Source organism: Thermothelomyces thermophilus, chromosome 3 (assembly GCF_000226095.1).
Source record: "Thermothelomyces thermophilus ATCC 42464 chromosome 3, complete sequence".
In the NCBI taxonomy this organism is placed as follows: domain Eukaryota; kingdom Fungi; phylum Ascomycota; class Sordariomycetes; order Sordariales; family Chaetomiaceae; genus Thermothelomyces; species Thermothelomyces thermophilus.
Window position 1 is genome coordinate 3,542,727 of NC_016474.1, and position 23,445 is coordinate 3,566,171.

The 23,445-nt window shown below is 57.1% G+C and overlaps 6 protein-coding genes and 1 non-coding gene across 7 annotated transcripts; 2 read left to right on the forward strand and 5 right to left on the reverse strand.

The window, feature by feature from the left end:
* Nucleotides 1–1,151, reverse strand: MYCTH_2305109 (uncharacterized protein). Its single transcript, XM_003663271.1, has 2 exons — nt 936–1,151; nt 1–769 (listed from the first exon to the last, which is right to left on the reverse strand). Exons 1-2 carry the CDS (start codon nt 1,069–1,071, stop codon nt 66–68), a joined length of 840 nt encoding a protein of 279 aa, XP_003663319.1. The 5' UTR covers nt 1,072–1,151; the 3' UTR covers nt 1–65.
* Nucleotides 1,152–1,914: 763 nt separating this feature from the next.
* Nucleotides 1,915–2,000, reverse strand: MYCTH_t93. The gene has a single exon. It is a non-coding gene; the product is annotated as a tRNA-Gln (tRNA).
* Nucleotides 2,001–4,727: 2,727 nt separating this feature from the next.
* Nucleotides 4,728–6,613, reverse strand: MYCTH_2022110 (uncharacterized protein; the record flags this gene model as incomplete). Its single annotated transcript, XM_003663272.1, has 3 exons — nt 4,728–5,033; nt 5,145–5,996; nt 6,146–6,613. Coding segments are annotated over 3 exons (1,626 nt in total), but the record flags the coding sequence as incomplete, so codon positions are not given.
* Nucleotides 6,614–7,682: 1,069 nt separating this feature from the next.
* On the reverse strand, nt 7,683–10,004 carry MYCTH_2305112 (uncharacterized protein). Its single transcript, XM_003663273.1, has 2 exons — nt 8,351–10,004; nt 7,683–8,213 (listed from the first exon to the last, which is right to left on the reverse strand). The coding sequence occupies exons 1-2, from the start codon at nt 9,824–9,826 to the stop codon at nt 7,722–7,724; spliced, it is 1,968 nt and encodes a 655-aa protein (XP_003663321.1). The 5' UTR covers nt 9,827–10,004; the 3' UTR covers nt 7,683–7,721.
* A 286-nt stretch (nt 10,005–10,290) lies between these two features.
* MYCTH_2060757 (uncharacterized protein) lies at nt 10,291–13,581 on the forward strand (the record flags this gene model as incomplete). The annotated part of the gene is made up of 4 exons (XM_003663274.1): nt 10,291–10,416; nt 10,501–11,429; nt 12,136–13,100; nt 13,205–13,581. 4 exons carry the CDS (start codon nt 10,291–10,293, stop codon nt 13,579–13,581), a joined length of 2,397 nt encoding a protein of 798 aa, XP_003663322.1.
* Nucleotides 13,582–15,671: 2,090 nt separating this feature from the next.
* MYCTH_2305118 (uncharacterized protein) lies at nt 15,672–17,617 on the reverse strand. The gene is made up of 5 exons (XM_003663275.1): nt 17,583–17,617; nt 17,093–17,297; nt 16,687–17,029; nt 16,075–16,631; nt 15,672–16,021 (listed from the first exon to the last, which is right to left on the reverse strand). The coding sequence occupies exons 2-5, from the start codon at nt 17,208–17,210 to the stop codon at nt 15,978–15,980; spliced, it is 1,062 nt and encodes a 353-aa protein (XP_003663323.1). The 5' UTR covers nt 17,211–17,297; nt 17,583–17,617; the 3' UTR covers nt 15,672–15,977.
* Nucleotides 17,618–21,532: 3,915 nt separating this feature from the next.
* Nucleotides 21,533–22,861, forward strand: MYCTH_2305121 (uncharacterized protein). The gene is made up of 3 exons (XM_003663276.1): nt 21,533–21,742; nt 21,825–21,925; nt 22,061–22,861. Exons 1-3 carry the CDS (start codon nt 21,700–21,702, stop codon nt 22,709–22,711), a joined length of 795 nt encoding a protein of 264 aa, XP_003663324.1. The 5' UTR covers nt 21,533–21,699; the 3' UTR covers nt 22,712–22,861.
* The last annotated feature ends 584 nt before the right edge of the window (nt 22,862–23,445 follow it).

Consider the following 23,445-nt stretch of genomic DNA (forward strand, 5'->3'; position numbering starts at 1 on the left):
AGTCAGCCAGCCTGGGAGATACGGATGACCGATAAATCATAAAAGATAAAAAAAAGAAACAAAGATTATAAGAAAAAATACTCACGATCAGCCTCCCTCCCCGCTCCACGTCGCGAGGCGTCGAAATCGCCCCCGTCCGCCGCGAGCCCGCTGGACCTGAAATACTCATCCTCGCCCTTTCCCCGCGCCGCCCCCTCATCTTCGGCGCCGAGGCCCTTACCGCTATCCCGCCGCTGGTGGCCGCCCGCAGGCTCTGAAGCGGCGACGGCGCCCGCGTCGCCGCCGTGCTCGCGCGCCACCTGCTCGAGCGGCCGCGGGCCGGGCCCTTGGAGGTTGACGGCCCGGCCGGCGCCCTCCTCCTCCCTGTTCTCGTTGTTGTTGTCGTTGTTGTCGTTGTCTCGCTCGAGAGTCTTGGGCGAGACCATCGTTGCGTCGCCGGTGCTGCGGCGGGACTGGCTCGGCGGCTCGTCTCCTGCTGCTGCTGTGGAAGAGGCAGAGGCATCAGGCGGGCGCGTGTCGCTCTGGGCCTTGGTCGAGTCCCCGCGCACGCCGTGGGCCGAGGGGGCGGACTTGGCCGGGGCGGCTGGGTCCTCGGTGGTGGTGGTGGTAGTGGTGGTGGTCGGCCTCTCGTCGACGAAGCGCGGCTTGGTGGCTGCTTCGGGCTCTGGTTTAGTCATGGGTTCGGGCACGGTGGTGCCCGTGGTTCTGGCTGCCGTCGCGGCTCCCTCTTGCTGGGACGGGGTCGATGCTCCGGCTGCATCCTTCGGGTCTGATATCGGAAGTCACTCAGAAAATTTGCCCTATTTGGTTACGGTCCGTTAGGGTTAAGTTAGGTTATTACTCTATAACAACAGTCAGCATGCAGTCCGTAAGGTACATCTTACTTAGAGGAGCTAGGTAATTATAGTGCAACGCGTATATACAGTACTTACTACCCATGTTTCCCGCATCGTAGGGCTCCCCGGCAGCGACATTGCCCATCTTTCCCGAGACGGGCTCCTCGCCGTGCGCTCGGTTCTCGCCCCGGATGGCTTTGGAAGCGGCGCTCGCGGCCTTACTGATGGTCTCCATGATGGTCTGAAAGGTGTCAAATACAGTTGTGTGCTGTGCGTGTTTTTGTTCGGTGTCTGTCTACTCGCGCCAAGTTCGGTCCGTCTTCCAGAGGGCAACTAATTATCCGAGAGGAGCCAACATCGTTTTATGTCCTCCGTTTGCCCGAGCGCAGCGCTCAGCTACCTCATTTCGTCGACATTCGCTTGCAAGCTAGGGAAGAAGTGACGTATGGGGGTCTCGCACAGGATTAGGCAACGTCTACCCGGCCGTGCACCAACACCGTGGCGGTCGGAGAATAGGGAATTGATGATACAACAAAAGATCAAGCAATAATTAAAGAATATTGAAAAATATTTAGAAGATGAATTTCCAAAATGAATTAGAAAGATCTGAGTATGAAGCAGATGCATTGGAAGCAAAAGAAAAAGCTAAAGAGATTAAAAATATCAAACGCTCGATTCAATTGGGCGTCTACTCGGTTGCATCCATGACTGGTGGTGGTGGTGGTGGTGTGTGGCACCTGCCCGCGGTTACTGGAAGGACCCCAACTGAGTTGACGCACGCAGGGTCGCATCATTCAGCCAAGCAATTGCAGTTTCTTCAACTCAGTATTCCACAGTTGCTCATTCCCCTCGCCGACCACAAAAGAGGAAGGCATGACGTTGGTGGTGGGGTAGCTCTTGACGTCACGCTCGGCGATCTCTTGGTATTCGGGGGAGGAGCCGCCACTGTGTGACTTCCGAATCAGAACCTTATGGCATTGGAACAGGCGTAACGGTTTGGGGTGAGAAAAATTGCTTGTGTGTCCTGGTTTTGGCTCTTCACGCACGTTGACATGGCCGACAAAGGCAAAAGAAGAAGAGGTCATGCCCGGAATCGAACCGGGGTTGCCGGAAATGTCCTGAAGATATCAGAATCCGGAGTGATAACCGCTACACTACACAACCATTTGCCTGAACAAGAGCTGATTGGCTGACAGGGACATCACTATTGCCTAATATGGAGGAGAAAGGGACCAAGTCGTACCTCTATATAGACAACGAATCAGCAACTCTTTCGCTTTGATCTCAGCAGCAGCTTTGATTGCGGTGTAACTTTAATGCGTACAATCACCAATCTTCTCGCGGAATGAGGCCCTGTGTTGCATAAGGCACCGAGTTCGGCTTGGGATTTCAAAGGATACGAGGAGGCGAGGATCGGCCGTCACTGACAATAGCGAGACCAGAACAATTCTGGGACTGAGATAGACCAAAATGGCTGCTAAACGATGGAAATGGTCCAGAACCAGCTGGACAAGCTTGTATTTCTCCCAACCCATAGTCCTATCTTGGAAGTCGTACAGGTTCCGGGGCACGGTAGGTACCTAGATACCTACAGTACCACACCAGCCGACATACCCCTAAGGGTCCTGCCCTAATTACATGATGTATCGCTCAAGATCCAGCCCTGCCGCCTTCCCCTCCAAGTTTGCGATTGCCGGCTCGCGTGATATCAATAGTTGCTGCAACAAATGATGTTGTCGACCACCTTCGTTTGGTGGCAGTAGAAGACGGTGGTCTTGGGTACCTTTTTCCAAGCCATCGCAAAGAGCGATTTCGGATCGGCCGTACGCGGGTCGCTTGCCATATTGATGGTCCAGGTGTGTTTGTGATTCGCGAACTTATGCTCCGCGACGATGATGTCGCGCCTGCTAGCCAATTATGCCTCCATATAGGGTCCGCAGACCCTGCAGGCTCCGATCTTGACGACCATTTTGCGATAGTGTAAGGCTTGTGATCGGGGTCGGGATAGTCGCGTTTGCCCGTGGGTAAGGTAAGGTCGAGTAGAGAAGTAGAAGGCTGTCGGGAGGAGAAGAGCTGTGCGTTGGACGAATGATAACTGCTTGTGTGATGCTGAGGACAGACTGAGAAGGTCGACGACATACAGGACAGACTGTCTCCTTATATCCCCAACGACGGTGGGGGAGAAAGATGCGTCGGTGTTGTCGACGTCATAGCAGTCAAAGTGTAGAAATGGGCGGGGTTGGTCACACTCCACTCCACTGATGGTCTTCCTGTTTCAAAGGTCGATGTCGGCCCCTTTCTTGGGGCGTGGAAGACCACATGGGCACATCTTTGAGGTGTTGACACGGCGTAGGGCCGGCTTTGCCTTTGGCCTGAGACATTGAGACCGCTGTGCCTGAGGCTAGTTAAGGTGCTATATCCCGGGGGAGAGTTGAGATGGATTCTATGTTTGGAAGCTGGAGTTGCTAAGTGGAATTGTAGGCTTGTTTCTAACCTTGAACGGCAGAGGAATGAATGGTGGAGCTATATCAAGCGCACAGCTACATGCAAAGAGGACTGACTAAGCGGCCGTCTCGTAGGCAGTCAAAGAGACCTCGGCATCTGTCTTCACTAACTTGGCGCCTCTGCTGGGAAGTTGAGACCCGCTGGACCGCCGGGTGAGGTAGACGACCTTCAGGTTTGAATCAGCTCTACGGAGTAACTATGTCCGGAGTATAGATCCGGTGTAACAGGTGTGTGCCTAATTCGTACAGGTACACACCTACTGTGTAGTCGACTGCGCTGAAAAGTGGGCCAGGACTCGGCGTGATAGGATAGGGAGGTAAGGATAATCTGGCAAAGGATTGCTTGGCCGTCCACCTTTTTGTGGTACATGAAACTTCACCCATCGGCGGGTTTCGTGATTTTACTTCCAAAGTCGACCAGGCAGCTGCCATTGCTGATGGGTTAATCTACCGGACCAACCCTGAACCCTGCGAGATTATTATTATCATTATCAATCCTACACCGCTATGCTAAAAGCACGCCGGAGCCTCTCTAGTTATGTACAAAGGAAACCGTACCTACGGAGTAATAGGCCGGATAAAAACCACTGTCCCTCCTTTTAGCGCCTGATCCGGAGTACTAATACACTACAAAGCCCTGCGAGATCACGAGACTATTACGCTGTATCATTCAACCCCTCTTCGGAGTCTCTGATGCCCGATTCCGAGGAGGAGGACATGAGGTATGGCACGGTTTCCTTTGTATATAACTAGAGAGGCTCCGGCGTGCTTTAGCATAGCGGTGTAAGGATCAAAAATAATAGTAATACTAAGGTTTTGGGGTAATTACACTAGGCGCATTTGAGAAATCCTACGCTAGAGTAAATCGGCAACAGGAAACAATGGAAGACACCAGGAGGCAGCAGCGTCTCTCGTAGTGCATTGAGTTGGATTGTCTTGAGGCAGAATGTAGGATCCAGGTAACCATTCTTGTTCACGAAATTCTTACAGAAGTACTCCGTACTTGGGTACCTAATGATGCCTCTTCAAAAGGAATGAGGAAGGAGCACTGATGGGACTCCGCTAGCACTGCGCTCACCTGGGGGATGTTGAAAAAATGAATCGCTCCCTCCCTCCTTCCTTCACTTCACTAGGGGACTAGGAGTCGACGTTGGCCAACCCGACCGAGGTCTAATTAAGCGACTTCGTTTCATCCAACCTCCCGTGTCAATGAAACGGTTCCCAGCAGTGGTGGTCATGGTCACGCCGGAACTTCGGCAAGGCTCCTGAACATGCTCCCTGCACCGCGCGCATAAGCAGCCACCAGCCCTTCGTCTTCGTCTTCGTCTTCGTCTTCGACGCCGCGGGCCGGGGCGCGACCGGAAGCTGAAGCGTGCCGACCGCCACCCTCGCCTCCGTCACGAACGAGATCCTCAACCGCCCACGCGATCCTCTCCGCCGCGAGCCTCGCACCTCCGAGGTTGGGCGCCGCCGGGCCCAGCCTCAGGGCCGCCAACCTGCCGGCCACGAACAGCGGTACCCCGTCCTTCCACATCAGGTCGTCGTTCAGGCACGGAAGGCCCCCTTGCCCTTCGATTGGGTAGCTCTCGAGCATGGTCCTCAGGAACGGCAACGCCTCAAAGTCAGATTCCACCCCGGTAGCAAAGTAGATCCAGTCCATCGGTGGCAGCTCCTGCTCCTCCACCTCCTCCTCCTCCTGCTCCCTCTCCTTCTCCTCTTCCTCCTCTTCCTCCCATTCGGCCGCTTTCCCATTACCACCATCGCCGGTCTCACGATCCAACCGGGGCCCGCCCCGGATCCGGACGCACCAGACCCCGCGGCCCTCCTGCTCGTCCTCGACCTGGAACCGCGCCCGGACTATCTGGACGCCCTCGAGCAGCCGCAGTCGCCCGGCCTCGGCGTGGCGCCGCAGGATCCGGCGGTATCTCGGCGTGATGCTGCCGCCGCCGCGCGCCTCGCGCAGCAGCGCCAGCCGTTCCGCGTCCGAGGCGGCCGTCCAGAACCGCGCCTGCTCACCGTTGCGGAACTTGCCCATCCAGTCCAGCCCGACGTCGAACAGGCGCGTGCGGAGCCGGGCCCGCGTCAAATGGTACACCGTCAGCTTCATCGCCGTCCCCGTCCCCGTCCCCGTCCCCGTCGTCCGCCGGATGGCGAGGTCGGACAGCTGCGCCGACGTCAGGCCGCCCCCGACGACGAGGATGTTGACTTCCCTGCCGGCCGGGATCTTCTGCCGCAGCTCGTGCGGCAGGGGGAACTCGTCCCCGCCGGCCCGGAGGTGCATCGCATGGCTGACCTGCGGGGGCGGTGGCGGTGGCGCGCCGCCCTCCGCGCCCGTGCTACAGCCGGTGTCGATACCGGGGATGGCGGGGATGCGCGGCGGGTTGCCCGCTCCGACGGCGAGGATCACGACGCGCGCGTGGCGGACCGGTGGTGCGGCGTCCCCTTCGGTGCGCACCGTGAAGAGCTTCTCGCCCGCGCCAGACACGCCCGGGACCGGGCCGTACGCGATGTCGAGCACGCGCTCCTTGCGGACCAGGGAGCCGCGCGCGCCACCCAGGCCGTACCGGTCCACCACGTCGCGGCAGTGGTCGCGGAAGAGCGCCCGGCTCGGGTTGAAGTAGTCGTGTCGCTCCCGCTCGTTGATGTGGACTCGGGACTCGCCTCTGTTTGCACGTGAATGATGTTTGGGTGGGCAAAGAGTTTTCGGTGAGACGATGCGATCAAAAAAAAAAAAAAAAAAATATGGGGGTGGGAATGCTCTAGGGGTGACAATCCCACGGCCTTCACGACTTACCTGGCGCCGACGTATCGGCTTCTCGCCCCCATCATCATCCTCTTCTTCTTCTTCTGGTGCTTGCTGATCTCCCTGCCCACGCAGTTCTTGATCTCCATCAGCTCGCCCTCGCGCCCCTGCATGTACGCCTTGGACAGGAGGCTGTCGCGGTCGCCCGGGTCGACGTGCCAGAACATGGGGCTGCGCAGATGGTCGATGTCGAAGGCGTCAAAGAGGCGGTTCCACCGGCCCATCCAGTCGTCGGCGTCGGCGTCGAGCACCACCATGTCGTACTCGTGCGGCTCGGCCCCGGCCCCCGCGGCCCGCGACACCCGCTGGCTCCTGTCGTCCCTCAGCGCCATCTTCCTCCCGTGCCGCCTCATCCAGTGGAACCGCCGGTGCTCCTCGTCGGTGAAGAGCGCCGCGGGGTTCCGCTCCCGCAGGCGCGCCGCCACCGCGAGGCCGCAGGGGCCGGCCCCGACGATGATGATGTCGTGGAGGATGGCCCCGTCGGGACAAGGGACGCCGGGGTCCGTGTCGTCGGCTGTAAGACCCGTGCTTGCTGACATTCTGCAGTGGCTGACCTCCCGGAACGGAAGAGCGCAGCTTTGAACCTTATATGATCAGGACCAGAAGGACAGGGAGAAGGGAAAAAGCTGTAAGCCACTCTTTCCTCATCTTTAGTGAGTAGGGGTTCATGATAATGGGCAAGAATGGGCAGTATCTATTAGTATGTCCATTGTTGAGAACCTCTACGGGCAAGCATGACTGCACAATTGCATGTCTACCTAGATTCCTTACCTTTCGAGCCCTCCCACCGCCCCACAACATCACTCTGTTGTCAGATTCTGTGCTCCGGCGAGGGGAACGCTGACTTCCCCAGTACGATGAGAACCGTGATAGCTGACACGGCTCGAAGAGACCTCCCCTACCCCCCGCCCCCCTTCCCTCCTTTACCCCCTGGACCTCCACGTCCCGCCTTGGCTATCAGGGTTCTCAACCGCAATCCCACTCTCGCACACTCGCAAGAACCAGCCGTCTACTGTAGAGAACGCACCCCTTCCGTTCATCAGCGAGCAAGCGGAGGCGCATGCTAGTTACATCTACATACAGTACAGTACCTGCCTGCCAGCACACCAACGACGCCTCCAAACTACACGAACGGCTCAAAAGGGGGAAGTATCTCGTTTGCGAAAATAATCAACCCCGTTTCCGCCTTCAGAGTTGGTAGTGGGTGCAACGCGGTGAATTGGCCGTGGCCACCAGAACAGAGTTTGTAATGTTCCACCCCGCTCAGCCGCACCCCAACTACCTAGTCTGCCACGCCGCCCGCCGGCATCTAGCAGGGAGGAGGAGGAGGAGGACGAGGAGGAGGACGAGGAGTTGCCCATGGGCAGCTCAGCTGCTGGCCACTTTCGGGTCAGGCATTGCCTGCACTTCGAGTGCACGCACACACCACACATACACACTCAGACAGACACACAGACAGACACAAACACAGAGAGAGAAAGAAAGATGCAAAGAGAATTAAAAATGTTGCCACCAAATGTTTCCATTGCCGACCAAAAGCACCTACAGTACCCGATCCTACGCCGCTGTCGGACCAAATCACAGCTTGACGCTCTTGACCAGGCTGGTCTTGATACCCGACAGCTCGCCCTGGTACCCGCCGGGGCCCTCGCCGCCCTTGTAGACGGCCTTGACGCTCCGCAGCTTCTTCTGCTTCTGCTCGTACTTCTTCCTCTTCTTGACGCGCGGGTTGCGCGCCTCCTTCTTGCGGTGCGGCGTCAGGCCCTTGTTCTTCTGGATCTGGTACGTGATCTGCCGCTTGCCGTCCTCCCCGATCTGCTCCTCCTCCACCACGCGCTCGCCCCGCCGCGCCTTGGCCAGCGCCTCGAACCGCGCCGCCTTGTCCTCGCGCTTCTTCTTGGCCTCGTGCGCCACCATGTCGTAGTACTCGTCCTCCTCGCCCCGCACCTGCTGCGCCACCGCCTCCTCGCCCTCGCTGTCGCTGTCGCCCTCGCCCAGGTCCGCCCCGAACTTGCTGCCCTTCTTGCCCCGCCGTTCCGCCTCGGCGTTGAGACGGGCTTGGCGATCCTTCTGTGGGAGGTGTGTCAGCGCTCAGGGCCAATCTTCACAAGGGCGAACTGGAAGGAGACAAGAGAAGAGAAGAGAAGAGAAGAGAATAGAGATGAGAGAGAAAGAAAATCGTCGAGAGAGAGATAAATTGAACTTACCAAGCGCTCGCGGTATGGAATATCCATGTCGCCGCCCGCATCCCGGCCGGCACCCGCGCGCTTGTTGGCCTTCTGCACGATCTGCGACGTGTAAAACTTGAGGCTCTTCTTGCGGCGGGCCTTGTCGGCGGCCGTGTGGGCATCCAGCGCCTCCTCCTCGCCAAAGTCGGACCGGTTGTCGTCGTCGGCCGCCTCCCCGGCCGAGGCAGCAGCAGGCGCGCCGGCGGCCTTGCCGGCCTTCTTGGCGCTCTTGAGCAGCGTCGACAGCTCTGCCAGGGACTGTTCGACCGCCCGGGCCTTCCTCGCCGCCTCGGCCGCCTTCTTCTTGTTCGCCTTGACCTCGGCCTTGGAGAGCCTCTCCGCTCGCCGCTTTGGCGCTGACGCGCCGTCGATCATCTCGAGATCGGCCTCCTCCTCCTCGGGCGGCGAGAGCATGCCGTTGGATGGCGGCGCAACGGGCCTTGCCGCCTTGAGATTCTTGACTTTCAGCCAGGCCTCCCGACACTGCACCAGGGTCTCCATGACATCGTGTTCCCTGAGCTCCGACGGGTTCATGGTCGCTGCCGACCCGTCGCCGTCGCGCGAAGGGGACGTGAGGATGGCAAAGTAGCTCGCCAGCGCTGCGATGTAGCACCCTGCAAGCCAGGACTTGATCACCTGTAGGGACTTGGCCGGCTTTCCTTCCGCTTCTTTTTGCAGGGTAGGCAGAAGAGGCTGAAGCTCCCTGAACTCGTCCACTAGGTAGTCAAATTCGGGATAGCGAGCCTGCAGCAGCTTGTACCGCTCCTCGGGTCCCATGTCGTCGGTCACCTCGACTTCCTTGAGCACTTCGGTCACGACCTCGTCCTCGTCCTTGTCCTGCTCTTTCGGTGCCAGCCATTCGCTCTCGTCAAAGGCGAAATCGGCCTCCTGCATCTTGGCCAGCTTCTTGGCCTGGAGGCGCCGTGCCTCTGCCTCTTCTTCCTGCGGCAGCCGGTCAGTGTCTCTCTTCTCTCGCGGCGACCGACCGGAGGGCAAACCTACCAATGCATCTGCCTCCGTCTCGATGGTATCCGCGTTGTAGTACTCCTTTTTCGAGGAGCCCCACCAGCCCTCATCGCCTTCTTCCTCCTCCCCTTTCCTTTCCTCCTCGTCGAACAAGTCCTCAGCCACTCCTCCGCCCGCTCTCTTTCCGGTCCCTTTCTTGACAGGCACCCGCTCTTCTTCCTCCGAGCTCTCGTCCGACTCCTCCTCCTCCCCGAGAATCTCCTCGTCTGAGGGTTCTAGAAACGCATCTTCCTGTTGTTGCCTCTTGAGGCGCTTGGAGCGCGGCTCTTCGTCCTCGTCAAAGTCGATGCGGTCCTTCTCGGCCCAGTACTCGTCCTGCGAGTCGGCGACATCCTCGTACGTCCTGATGGTGAGGCGCGCATCCTTGGGGTCGATTTCGCGGGGTCCGCTGGGCTCCGGGTTGCGGGGGGCTTTTCTTTTCTTGGCCATGTTGCCACAAAAGGAGGAATTGGCGGCAGCACGCTGAGCAAATCCAAAAAACGATTTGGCCGATCGATTATCTGCTACCGACGGCTGAATGCAGTCTCTTGATTGTGTGCTTGTTGTGCTGGCGAAGTGTGGGGTCCCTCGCCGTTTGTCCGTCCGTAGCAGAATTTCTGATTTTTTTTTTCTTTACCACTTTCTCTGGCGAAGACCGCCCTAGCGACCACCCAACGGGCCAGGTCCGTTCCCGCCATGGACCCGCTGGGGTGCAGGGTCCCATACACAGTAGCTCGTGCGTGTGGGGCGGCAGAATCCAATCAAAACCCCTTGCTAGTGCTCCTTCTACACTAGGCCAGGCAAGCTTTCCCTCCACAAGTTGGAGGAGGCATGTACCGTGGGTAGGAGCGGTACGAAGTACGGATTACTTGCTCGACAACCTAATTTCTCACTGATGCGGCTCGTCTCACCCCATGGATACTCCGCAACGGCTCGGCATCCCACTGCCAATTGCTACTGGTTCCCTAGGACTTTTTGTCGCCCTCATTGTAGGCATGCGGTTCTGGGGAAGAAAAAATCACATGCCCGTGGAGGGCCGGGTATGTTTAACTACCTCTTTCGAACTTGCAATTACTCAGACTAGCTTCCCCTTCCCCGGTCCTAACGCCATTTTGGTTCCCCAGACGGTTCTTATCACCGGCGCCTCTGAGGGCATGGGCCGCAGTGCAGCCATCCAGCTCGCCGCCAAGGGCGCCAACGTCATCCTCGTGGCGCGCAACGTGGGCCGGCTTGAGGAAGCGCTCGCTGACGTCAAGGCGGCTGCTTCCTCGCCCTCGACCCAGCGCTTCACCTACATCTCGGCCGACGTGTCGGAGCCCGATTACGCGTCAGCCGTCATCGCCGAGGCCATCGCGTGGAACGGTGGCCGCAGCCCGGACATCGTCTGGTGCGTCGCCGGCATGTCGACGCCGCTGCTCTGGACCGACGACGGCGCGCTGGCCGCGGCCCGCCGCAACATGGACGTCAACTACTTCGGCTCGGCCGAGATGTCGCGCGCCATCCTGCGCGAGTGGCTCGACCCGGCCAACCGCACCGGCCCCGAGGCCGAGCCCAAACACCTCATCTTCACCGCCTCGGTGCTCGCCCTCTTCGCCATCGTCGGATACGGGCCTTACTCGCCCTCCAAGTGGGCGCTCCGCGGCCTGGCCGAGACCCTGGCCATGGAGCTCAACCTGTACCCGGACAACCCGGTCAAGGTGCACGTGGTCTATCCGGCCACCATCGTCAGCCCCGGGCTGGAGCGCGAGAACAAGACGAAGCCGGCCATCACGGTCGAGCTCGAGAAGGAAGAGCCGCCCGAGAGCCCCGACACGGTCGCGCGCAGGGCCATCGCCGGCCTCGAGCGCGGCGAGTTCTTCGTCCCCGTCTCGTTCCTCGGCAACCTGATGCGCTGCGGCGTCATGGGCGGCTCACCGAGGAACAACTGGGTGGTCGACACGCTGCTGGGCTGGCTCGTGCCCATCATCTACTTCTTCGTCCTGAGGAGCTTGAATGCCCGGGTGAGGGCATGGGCCAGGAAGCATGGGCATCCGGCAACAACGGCGAAAGCGACGTAAAGAGAGCCCCCGGGGCGAGAGGTGTTGTCATATATGATGCTATATATATGTATCCCAAGAGTGACGGGTGGCATGGAACGAAAAGAGCAAGGTATCGGTTATGCTAATGCTAATATAATTACTGTATGATTCATCCAACCCCAACCCCAAACCCAACCTGGGGCTCCCCTTCCAAAATCAAAGATAATTATTGTTTTCTGCCGTAATTGGATCTTTCAAACACCCGGCTTCCAGCCGGCGCTATCTACACTAGAGGCACGAGAACCATTTCTGTGAAAGGCGCAAACCGCCCGCTAACATCCGAGCTGTCGGCAGCTAATCTTGAGCAGTTTGGATAGGTGTGATAGGTGTGATGATATGAGTGTCTTGTGATCAAACAAGCCCTCTGGCACGAGCGCTACTTAATATCTCCCCGATCTTGCCTTTTTTTGCAAGTTCGCAAAAGGCGGCTCTGTTGTGGCAGGCAAGAGCCAAGACAATTTGCACAGACCAGCTGCGGTCTGGTCAAGTGACAGGGCTGTTTCATTGGGTAATCTCGCACAAAAATTCTCCGCAGGCGGCAAACACGCCTCCGTCGCGCTCCAGCTCTCTTCAACCTCACGACCCAAAAATACCGGCCTTACAGCTGACGACAGCTGCTCAACTAACAGCGATCCCTACCGACGCCAGCCATCACGAGCCGCCCCCGGGGACCATCTTGAGATCCCGCCCGGGCACTAGCATGACATCGTCGGTCATCCGCTCGCAGCGCGGTCGATCAAATAAGGTGACGAAGCCGGGTCCTCCGCCGCGCGGACGCAACCCGCGCCAGGTGGCCGCACACCTGGCTGCCCACGAAGATCACGCCCACAATCACGGCCTGCCCGACGATCTCAAGGCCGATCCGGGCTCCGTCTTTGACGACGTCAGGATGGGTGCCGATGATTACGCCGCTGCCGCCGCCGCCGCCGCCGTCATGGACACCGACCTAACCGAGGACGCCCACGGCGAGGCAGAGGCCGAAGCCGATATGGACGACGGCAACGCCACCGGCACCGGCCCGCCCCCCGCCATGCCACACGTCGACCTCACGGCCGCCAACATCCTCGCCAACGGCGGGGCTGGCCCTCCGGCCACCGCCATGTCTCAGCCAGTTCAGGACCAGTTGCAGGAGATGCAGCAGAATCTAGCACACGCCCAGCACGCGCATCAACAACATCAACATCCACACCAGCACCAGCACCAGCATCAGCACCAGCATCAGCATCCACACCAACACCAGCACCAACACCAGCACCAGCCGGCCGCCCAGATGGGCACCCCGCAACAGATGCAGCCCGGCCACCAGCCGATGGAACAGCCGATGGTCAAGACGACCGAGGAGCTCGCGAGGGATTCCGGGTACGGCGAACTCAACATCGAGAGCGCCCTCGCGAAGCGGTTAGCGAGGGAGCCCGGGCAGCGCCTCGCCCAGCAGCGCAGGCCGGAACAAGTTTTGAACCTGGCGCGGCGCAGCAACGTCGAGGCTTTGTTTGCCCACATCGCCGGCGAGCCCGCCCGCGTTCCTTGCAAGAACTGCCACAAGGGCCACGGGCCGTGGACGAGCTGCATCGTTGTCGACGGCCAGATGTGCGGCAGCTGCGCCAATTGCTGGTTCAATGCTAGCGGTGCCCGCTGCAGCTTTCATGGTACGTCCTCAACCGGTTTTTTTTTTTTTTTTTTTTTTTTTTTTTGCGGGGGGGGGTCTCGTTTGGAGCCGATCAATCTTGATGCTAACGCGAGCTTGTTGCAGAAACCCGTAACCCTCAGGGTGTTGCACAGCATCCGGCCATCCTGCCGGCCACCACTGCGGGCCTCGCCGGCGACGCTGCCTACCGCTTCGCCGCGCCAGCCCACCCGCTGCTGCAGTCCCACGGCTCGGCGATGGGAGGCGTTGCCCATTCCGGGGGCCTGCTGATCAACAACCCCGTGCTCCAGCAGATGGTGAACCGAGCAATGGTGGAGGTCCGCGCGGCCGATAAGGCCACTCGCCAACTCATCCAGATTGAGATTGCGGCGAAGCAGCTGGCTCTGCAGATTGTCGAATGCGAGGAGATGGTCAACAGCCAGGAGCAGGCCAGCGGTCCGGTGCCGGGCCAGCAGGTCATGGGCGACGACTCCGGGGCGTAGGGTTCCCTGGATCGGGTTTCTGCCCCTTGACAGGAGCTTAGAACAACCCCCCCGGCTAGCTCATACCCATCTCCCCGAGGCTGGCTTCTGGAGCTCGGTCATCGCACAGAACAGCTTTACCCGAGCCATCTGCGATATCGCCCAGTCTCACCAGCACCCAGGAGTTTTTGACGAACACTACGAACACTCGGCAGGGAGGAGGTGGAGGAACTGGACAGTCCAGCAAAGAAAGAGAAAGAAAAAAAAATAACAAGGACTGACTTCAGGAAAGCTGCGTTTGGAGGAATATCTCCTTCCCTACGATTCTCTCTTCACGGAGTTCACAAGTCTCCGAAACCCTCCTCTCGCGGCATAAAAGCAAGAACGATACCCCTGATACTTTCGTGACGACATCCGCCACGGGCCTGCACAACAGCTTTTCACCCTTGGTCTGTTGTGCGGGGATTTTGCATATCTACTCATTTTTAATGGCTCCTCATCGTGTACTGCCCCCCTTTCTTACCTCTGCTCACTGTCCTTGAGCGAAGGATACGTCACTGCGGGGGGGGTATCATGGCTCGCTATTCGGTGCTACCGAGAATCAACCTCGGCCAAGTCAGAGAGAGGTTGTTTAACCCGTGGCACTTATCTCATTGCAACACGGGATCGCGGTGCAGTTTGGCTTATTTTTTTTTTGGTGGCAACGGACTCGGCCATGCCTACTGCTGGACTCGATTGGGCTTTCGTCGTCTTCTCAATTGTACTCTGTCCGAAACCAAAGGTTGGAATTTTGTATGGATAGAGCAGAACGGATGGTTTTGTGCTGTAGGCTGCCATGACATGATTGGGTAGAGGATCAATCTTGAGATTGACTTTAACGCTAAACGCCTGTTACTCCCCCGCCCTGGATCTTGTCTCCTGATGTCCCGACGCTGATGAAAAGGATGTCGTTGCTGCTTCTGTGTAACATACTCGGTTGTGCCTTTTTTTTCTTCCGACCACTGTGTTGGGCTTGTCGTAGCATAGCGTCTTCCGAGGATCCGGGCTTGGTCTGGACACACATAAAACTCCAAAAACAGAAGTCGGCCGAGAGAAGGATATTTGCATGCAGCCCGGTCCCTAATATATCAAGCTCGTTCCATCGAGTTAGACCAGCTCAACCCAGGATAATTGTCGATGTCAACCAACCCATTGATTTACAATCCTTCCCCTCCCCCAACCCGACCCAACAGCACACACCAACGTCCCAATAACCTTCTCCCACCCTACCAACAAGACCGCCGGATAAGTATCTCTGATGTGATAGCACTGTGCGAGTACATGTTACAACGTACCCCCAACACCTGCACCCGTCGTCGACTCGACCGAGCTGAGAGAAGAGGAGTTGAACACATACAGGGCTGGGACCGGGGAAGGGAATTAAAGAAACGGCCGGCGGGAATTGCCTCGGTGAAAATGCGGGACGATCTGCCCGTTCGGTTCAGGTCGCCCTCGGGCGACCTACATCGAAGTTTGTTTGCTCGAGCCAATTCGTATGCTCGTGGGTGACTGCTGCGTACGGTTACCTGGGCGGCGTTTGGTCGGTCGTTTCGATGAAAATGCTTTGGGCGGGTTATTCCGGCTTAGTCGCTACCACTTTCTTGTTTCAACCAAACATTCATTGACGGGTTAGTAGGTTGACAGGCTGCTTGCTTGAAGGTTAATGTGTTCTCCAAGCGCCCACCACCGTGCCACGATAACAGAACAGAAAGCAAAAGGACTGGAGTGGCAAAAACAACGATTTCGGAGACTAGAAAGTAAGATGAAGAAAATGAAAATCCCGACTGGTATATGTCCCGCCCGCTTGCTTTGCCTCCTTCCCTTTTCCCTGATCGTACCACACCGTCCATTCCATCACCCCCCGCCTACTTCCCACCCCCTCAACAGCCCCGTCAATCCATCAAATGAATGCTGCTGCCGTCAGCTTCCTCGTCCTGGCCCGCTTTGAGCCCCCCCCTCCTGTAAGCTTTGCGCGCCATATCCATCCAGCATTGGGAGGGAGGTGGAGCACGCTCATGCTTCCTTGCGAAGAAAAAAAAAGATAGAAAAAGAAACGGACCGGAAAGAAGTTTCATACACCACTCGAGAACACCAAGCCGGGACCAGAGTCATTATTAAACAAGATACTTTGTCCTCCCCCCAATGATAGATACGGCCCGTTCATAACCCGATCCGATCCGAATCCGAATCCGCGATCCAATCGGGAGTCATGGAGGTAGTGGGAGCCCGGGAAGCGGTGGGTGGCGGAGTGTCATGAATCCACCAGCCCTGACATATGCGACCCAGAAAGGGACATGTTCGATGCCGAAGGAGAGTCAGCAGGCGCGCCGCAAATCTATGGATGCGTGACTGATAACGGTGTCGGAACGACAACCCGCTCAGATGAGACCGCAGAGGCGAAGGTTCTCCTGAATGATGATGTCTAAATCACAATTAGCATCGTAGTTAATTCCTATACACAATCTCGTCGCTTACCATTCACCGCCGCCATGACGAAGCGGATTTGTGTCGTATCCGTGGCGCACGTGAAATGTGTGTAGATCTGCTTGGTCTCGTGCTGGTTCAGGCTGACGAAACGGTTCAGGATATAGTCGCACGCCGCGCCATAGTCGTCGCCACCCTCATAGTCGGGGAAGTAGTTCTTCATCGGACTGACAGGCAGCTTCTCCTTAAACCTATCGATCTTGTTGAGGAAGAGAATGATGGACGTCTTGATAAACCACCTCGAGTTGCAGATCGAGTCGAAGAGGGTGAGGGCTTCTTGCATGCGGTTGACCGTCTCGTCTTCGAAGAGCAGCTGGTCGTATTCGGAGATAGCGACAAGGAACAGGATGGTAGTAACGTTCTCGAAGCAGTGAATCCACTTCTTCCGCTCGGATCGCTGACCGCCGACATCAAACATCCGGTACGTGAGCTCGCCGATAATGAACGTCGTTTCGGTGATACCAGTTGTCTTGACACGCGACCGCAGGACATCCTGGTCGTTGGGCATGTAGTCGGGGGCAGCAATGCGGGCAATGTTGTCGAAGTAGCTGCGAACAAGTCAGCATCGGGCTTCGGCGAACTAATCAACGCCGCTAAACCTACTATCTCGCAGAGTCGTTCAACTGGTACTCCCTGGACCGCTTGAAGCAGGCCTGGACACCGGCATCTTTCCACAGGGCCTCGATGGCGTTGCCAACCTCAGGAGGCAGGACATCGCCTTCAATCTGTGCTGGCTGCATGAAGATGGTTTGGACGTGATATTCCATCCTCGAATCTGCCAGTGGCAGCTCCAGGGTCTCCATCGCCTCGAGGATGACGCGCATCGATTGGACAGTGTTGCTGAAAATGATCTCCTTGAAGGATTCCCGTTCATCACGCGAGTAACCACCCTCGTGGATGAGCTTCATCTGCTTCAGGATCGTCGACTTTCCGGATTCACCAGCGCCTGCACCAAGATGTTAGACCCTGTGATAACCTTGACGGGAGAAGGAAAGTCATTCAGACGTACCCAGGAGCAGCATCTTGATCTCATTGCGCTGTTGCATACGATCCCTCTTGAGCTGGTTCTCAATCTCCTCATTCCGGGCCTTGCCCTCCTTCTCCTCCGTGCTCATTCCGCAACCCATCTTGGCGATTTGTCGAAGGTAAAGAAAAGAAACAATGCGAGGGAATGTGTCGTCAATCGAAAAGAGAGGGTATCGAGGATGGATGTTCTGACGATTCAGAAATGTTAGTCGTGGTCAAAAGGATACAATGCGGTTTCAGCCCCTCATTTGCGCAGACTCCGGCGGCTGAGAAATGCCGCCTCCCGCGACCAAGCCGCGACGAGACCGAGGCCAGCCAAAAAAAAGCCGTGAACAATACTGTCGCGTCGCGCCAAACCGCTGAGTTGCCTCCGATGCTCAAACAGAACGGAAAAGAAGAAACCCAAGGGTTTTGAAAGTCTGATGCGGGATGGAAATGGCGGTGGCGTCGTGGAGGCTTCTGGGAATACTCACTCGCTCAAGGGATAACTAAGCCGCCCCCAAAGATTTTTAGTCTTCGAATTCCTCAATCAAAGGCTGCGGTCGTGGCCGGCAGCAGAAAGAGCGACCAGAAAATTGGGAGTTACAATGACGCTCGAAACGGCGACAGTCGCGGATTGTCGCCAAGGCAGTGGAATAAAAAGGCTGGGTGCTTCACTGCTAACTGAGGCGGCGAAAGATTGCGAACCGGAGTTTGGGAAAAAGAGGGAGGTGGGAGGCCGGTTCTGATAATGTGAGGAACGGAGCCAATGCATGCTGAAATTCGGGGGAAGGCAATTGGCGCTGGTGCACCTGGCGAATCAGTGAGCCGGACGTGTGGGATGAAGTGGAGCCGTCAAGACCCCTGAGCGCCCAGAGCCCGGATCACGTTTCTCCCAAGAAATGCAGCCGAAAGGGAGCCTCCACTGTCAACGCCGGTACCTGCTGCAGCGTGGACCCAGTCGCCCGATCGCTGAATTTCCAGTTTCATGATGCGACGACATGGCCAGATTGCTCTTCTTTGTCCAATTCGCCCCGTCCAATCTGGGCATGTTGCTTGAAGTTCTTGATGAATCGGGGCTGTGCCGAGGGACAGCGCTGGCTTCAAGAAGGGGGTATCCGTGCCGTCAGAGGCTTTCCCGGAAGAGCATGGGTCTTTCTGAACCCCCCTGGCAGCACCCAGATTTCAGTGGCGCGCTCGCCAACGAGGAACCACAGCGACTAGCCACAAATGGGTGTGCCGATAATGGATTATCGAAACGGGCGTAGCAGAATTGTCATGCGTCGTACACTACGGAGGTAAAATCGGCACGATCAGCAAAACCGAAAGCCACCCACGATCGGTTTCGCCTTGATATCGTGCTGCAGCCTACATCATCGACGTGTATGTATGTACATACATACAAGAGTACCAGTACTAGTAGGTAGGGTAGGCTCGGTAGGCAAGCGTATACTACAAATAGAGTAGTGGATGTACTATATCCATCCTTTGGCCTCGTTGCTTTTCTTTTCTGTCTAGTGAGCCATATCTCCGAACGGAGGAACACGATCTCCTGGATTCATAGTCGACAACCTGACCTTGGACATCGCAGCGAATCGAGAAGGAAACTTGAAAGTTGCACTTCATTGCAAGCTCGTGTACTTTATGTACTGTGTAGTTATCACTGGTACCGAAGCTCTCCGTTCGTGCCCCGTGCCGAGCGTTCTTGACGATAGATAGGCTTGCCCAGGGAACCATAACGCTTCTCCAATGTGCAACCTTCAAATGTCCGATTGTAACGTGCCGCCCTGGAGTTGCGGGGCGCGTTGTTCTGGGAGGCAGGATCAGCAACGTCTGAGCTGTCGCGCGGACGAAAGAGCTCTTTGTTTTGCGGACTGCGTGGGGTCGCGTTAGAAGGCCCTTTGGAAGAAGTATGGCAAGTGAATTTCGCGAAGGTCACATATTCGCGTCGTTCTCCTTACTGTGTAGACATTGAAAGGAGAAGTTTCAAACCCATGAATCCAGGGTAGTACGGAAACATCACGGGCGTTGCCACCCTTTTTATTCCTTTCTAGCACCAAGTGTCGCGCACGATGCCACTCTATGGCCGCAACCAACAGACGAGCCCTTGGCGGACACCCTTTTCAGTATGCCTTGGACAGGGTATATAATGTACAACCCCCTGCCCCTTCGAACCTTGGATGTTGATCACCTTGCCATCTCCCGAGAGGTACTAGGAACTTCAGAAAACAAGGAGGGGACGTCATCCAGTTCTGGGGGCCAATGCAACCAGCTTGAACTCCGGAGCCTTCGATCAAGGAATCCGTACAGATCACCAAGAATACAAGCAACACTAATGTTAATGGAGCGTCACCGCTCCTGTCTCGAAAGAATGCAAATCCAAGCCCCTGGGTCTGTTTCATGCTACCTCTTTTGCCAGAACGGGACCCAGCAAGTTTATGCGGCCGGGAATCCGAGAAGTTTGGCCATGGCTGCCATGGTTGTGGGCGCCTTCCGCAGCACCGATCACTGTCGGTTTTTCAGGTTCGACGAAGCTGCCCGCGCACGCCTCTGCCGAGTGGCGGTCGCCTCCTGGTAGCGAACCTTATTTTCGGCAGTCCCTGGGCGCCCCGCAAATGAGATCGACATGAGCAGCCGATCATGCAAAACATGGATTGTAGCCGCCTTCCCAGCAGCTCGCATGCTTCCTCCCGAAACGATCTTGGGACGCCTATCAGCAATCCGCCGAAAAGTGACAGTTGCTTTTTCCCCAGATGCGATCGCGATTCGGTCGCCACATGGAAGGTTCTTCAATCTAATAACAAGAGACTGGGGACGCACTTTCACCATCGAGCGGCTAAACTCCTGTACGCTAACATAACAGGGGGAAAAACCTATTTCGGCGACGCTGGACTATTGGTGGGGAAGCGTCTGCTATCCTTGCCTTGAAAGGAGAGGGAGTCCGCGTGGAACTCCACAGCCGGTCGCACCACGCAGTTCCACCTGTGCCTGGTTCCTGGCAGCAGGCAAATGATTCGACATGCGCTTCTCGAGGCTGGAACAAGGGCTGGCCAGCAAAAGCTGAGGGAGGGAGAGCGAGGCACGGCACACGGACAGCCACTACGCTAACGACGCACACCACCGGTGAGTGAAAAAGTACGATGCAGCGAACATGCAACAGTACTCTGAACGTACCTTGAACGTACCTATGCATCTAATCCGTTCGGGACACCAAACATAGTTGATCGTGAGAGTCATCAGCGGCGCTGCAAAGGGCTGAAACTGCTAGCTGCGTTACATACTACCTAGTAGTTTTTCTACGTTAACTATATGAAGCCCTGGCGCCGCTATCAATCAAAAAGTGAGCCCCTGTGTACAGTGTGTATTTTGCACCAAGACAGTGACTGCCTGTGCCACTGCAAATTCGGCTGTGTCTCGGCGCAAATTATCGACAAAAAAAAAAAAAAAAGGCTACTATGCGCTCCTATCTACACACACTGTAGGGGATCAGTACTGCGGGATGACCGAGTAATCCGCACATAGGTAGGTACCTAAGTTCATGGCTTCGGTACTGCACCTAGACCTCATAGGACTCGGCCACTCCGGAAGACACTACTTAGTCAACACTAAAATCCGCGCTGCGGAGTATGTTTCCAGCCCCCAACCACGGCAGTGGGTTGGATGGCGCCCACAAGGTGCATGCGGCAATGCAAGACAGTGGAGGCGAGCCCACTGGCGCGTTCTGATCCAGTACATCAATTTCCCCCCCTCCCTTCAGCTTTCAGCAAGAAACGTGCCTACACCAAGCTGACGGGACCAGTCCACAATCAACAGGAAACCCAAGCAGAACACGAAGACTTACCGTGCCGACGGCTCACTCGCTTCCTTTGTTCGCTTGGAAATCAAGGAACTTGCGCTAGGATTGAACGGGTAGGGTTCCAGAAAGTCGTGCATACAGGCCAGGGGCTGCTGGTTTAGGTGTGTGGATGGTTGATGGGGACAAGACGATTGGAGCGGCACATGAAAAGCAAAGCCAGAGAGACTACGGATTACGTGTAGAATAAAGATGAGACCGCAGGCATGCGGCACACTCAGGCATTGGCTCTCTCTCTCTGCTAACAAGCTGTGACGCTTTACTCGTCATCTAGTCGGCGCCTCTCCCTCTGGGGACCATTAGGCTTGCTGCGAAGATAGACTAAGTTCTGGTATGGCTTATGGGAGGCTAGGCATATCACTGCGTTCACATGGATATGGCGTGAGTTCCAACTTGAAGGCTGATGATGATAATGGCTTGAGGAGCACCAAGCCACGCCTTTCCAGAACCTGCCTCCCGTCGTCTGTCAAGTGCATCATGGCAGACACACTCCTCCCAAGAGGGCAGGCGACCTCTTGGCGCCGCCCGGTGGCTGGCTGACAGGGGTAGCCCGCGCTTGCATCCTACAGTACTCCGTAAGTACCTACGGATACACAAGCGGCACGCATACGCGCGGCGATCCTGAAGGGACCATGTTGCTCTAGCCTCGGTTGTTGTCGCAACACCAAAGAATAGCAAGACGGCATTGCATTGCTCTCTCGTTAGCGGCAACTAAAGTTAGGCCCCTTGCCGAGACCTTGGTGTAGGGAAACTCCACGATGGCGTCCTCGGCGATCCATATGTCTCAGCTTGGCGGGCGCGGTATGAACTCCGACCCCTGACCGCTCCCCAACTCCCAACCCCAAAAACTCGCCGTGAGAGGTGGCTAATGCGCCCTGTCCAGCCTTCAGCCACAGCAGCAGCGCAGATATAGAGGCCGAGTATGACCGGCTACGCGACCTAGCGCGTGCGGAGGGCGAGAAGAAGAGATCTTGCTTCGATCGGGTACGAACGGTGCCTGCAACCCTTCCCCCTCCCCCCCCTCCTTTTTCCCAATTCAAGGCTGTTCTCATAAGAATGCGCTCGTCGCTAAACCCCGCATGATGCCGACGCTGATGATCTGATGATCTTGATGGTCAGGCCCACGAGGCATATGAGCGTGGCGATGGCGCCAGGGCCAAGGAGCTCTCGGAGGAGGGCAAGCGGCACCAGAGGAAGCAGGCCGAGTACAACAAGCAGGCGTCCGAGCTCATCTTCCGGGAGAACAACGCGCCCGGCCGCGTCGCCGACGACACCATCGACCTGCACGGCCAGTTCGTCGAGGAGGCCGAGGAGATCCTGGAGCAGCGCATCCGCCACGCCCAGGCCACCGGCCAGCCTCACCTGCACGTCATCGTCGGCAAGGGCAACCACTCGACCAACCACGTGCAGAAGCTCAAGCCCAGGGTCGAGCAGGTCTGCCGCGAGTTTGGGCTCGACTACGCCACCGAGGAGAACGAGGGCCGCATCTATGTCGACCTGACGGGCGGGAAGGTCAGCACGCCGCCGCCGTTGCCCGCTCAGCCCGGTCGGGGTTCTCATCACGAAGGGTATGGTGGTGGTGGTGTTGGTCATGATCGTCATCATCGTCAACAAAAACAGCAGCAACATCAACAGCACTACGGTGAGAGCACCACTGGGTACCACCACCAGAGACCAACACAGCAGCACCAGCAACGGCCCCCTCAGCCAGAGCAGGAGCAGGATGATCTCCTTACAAGCTGCATCAAGGGCTGTTGTCTGGTTATGTAGAAAGAGGGAGCTACTGGATCGGTGTAAAGGTCAGAGATACGGGCGAGGTTGTGGTCGCTGCTAGCACCCCTACCTAGTGGTAACTTCAAGTGAGCGGTGAAGGTGGAGCGCCGGCAGCCTCCTCGGGACCGTCACCTTCTTCCTGCCTTTCTGCCTTTACGCACGCTGTTATCAGTCGTAGGCCAGCGCGCGCTGTGTGCGTGACCGGTCGATTCTGCAAACTTATGTGAGCTTTCCAAACTGTTCGTACCATCGGATGGATGACTTTGCACCTGAGTCAGCACTGCGCCCTGGTTACCTATGGCGGGAAGGTACCACGCAGACACGTTACGAGACTGGCCGGCTATGCCTTACACGCCCTGTTCCGGTCGTGCCTGCCTACCTAAGGAGGTATCTATGTCGCCTTTAGGTAACTGCCCCTCAGCCATAACCAGCAAGTTCCAGGTTTTCAACCGGACAGTGCTAGCGTTATGTACGTACCTGGATAGTCTCAGCGCTGCCATCCCTCCTCCCCTCCCCCCCCCCCCTTCCAAAACAATGCCTTGCCTGTGTTCAACCGCCTGCGTCGGCTCAGCAATTCGAATAATTCCGACCTTGTATATCCCGCTCCATTCCTAAGCATAGGCTTCTCCCTTCAACCTCCCCAAAAGAGCAAGCGTTTTATACAGCCCGTCGCTCGCAACCCCTCGTTGCCGTATCTAGGTTTCTATCCAAAGAACAAGAACCCCTCCCTG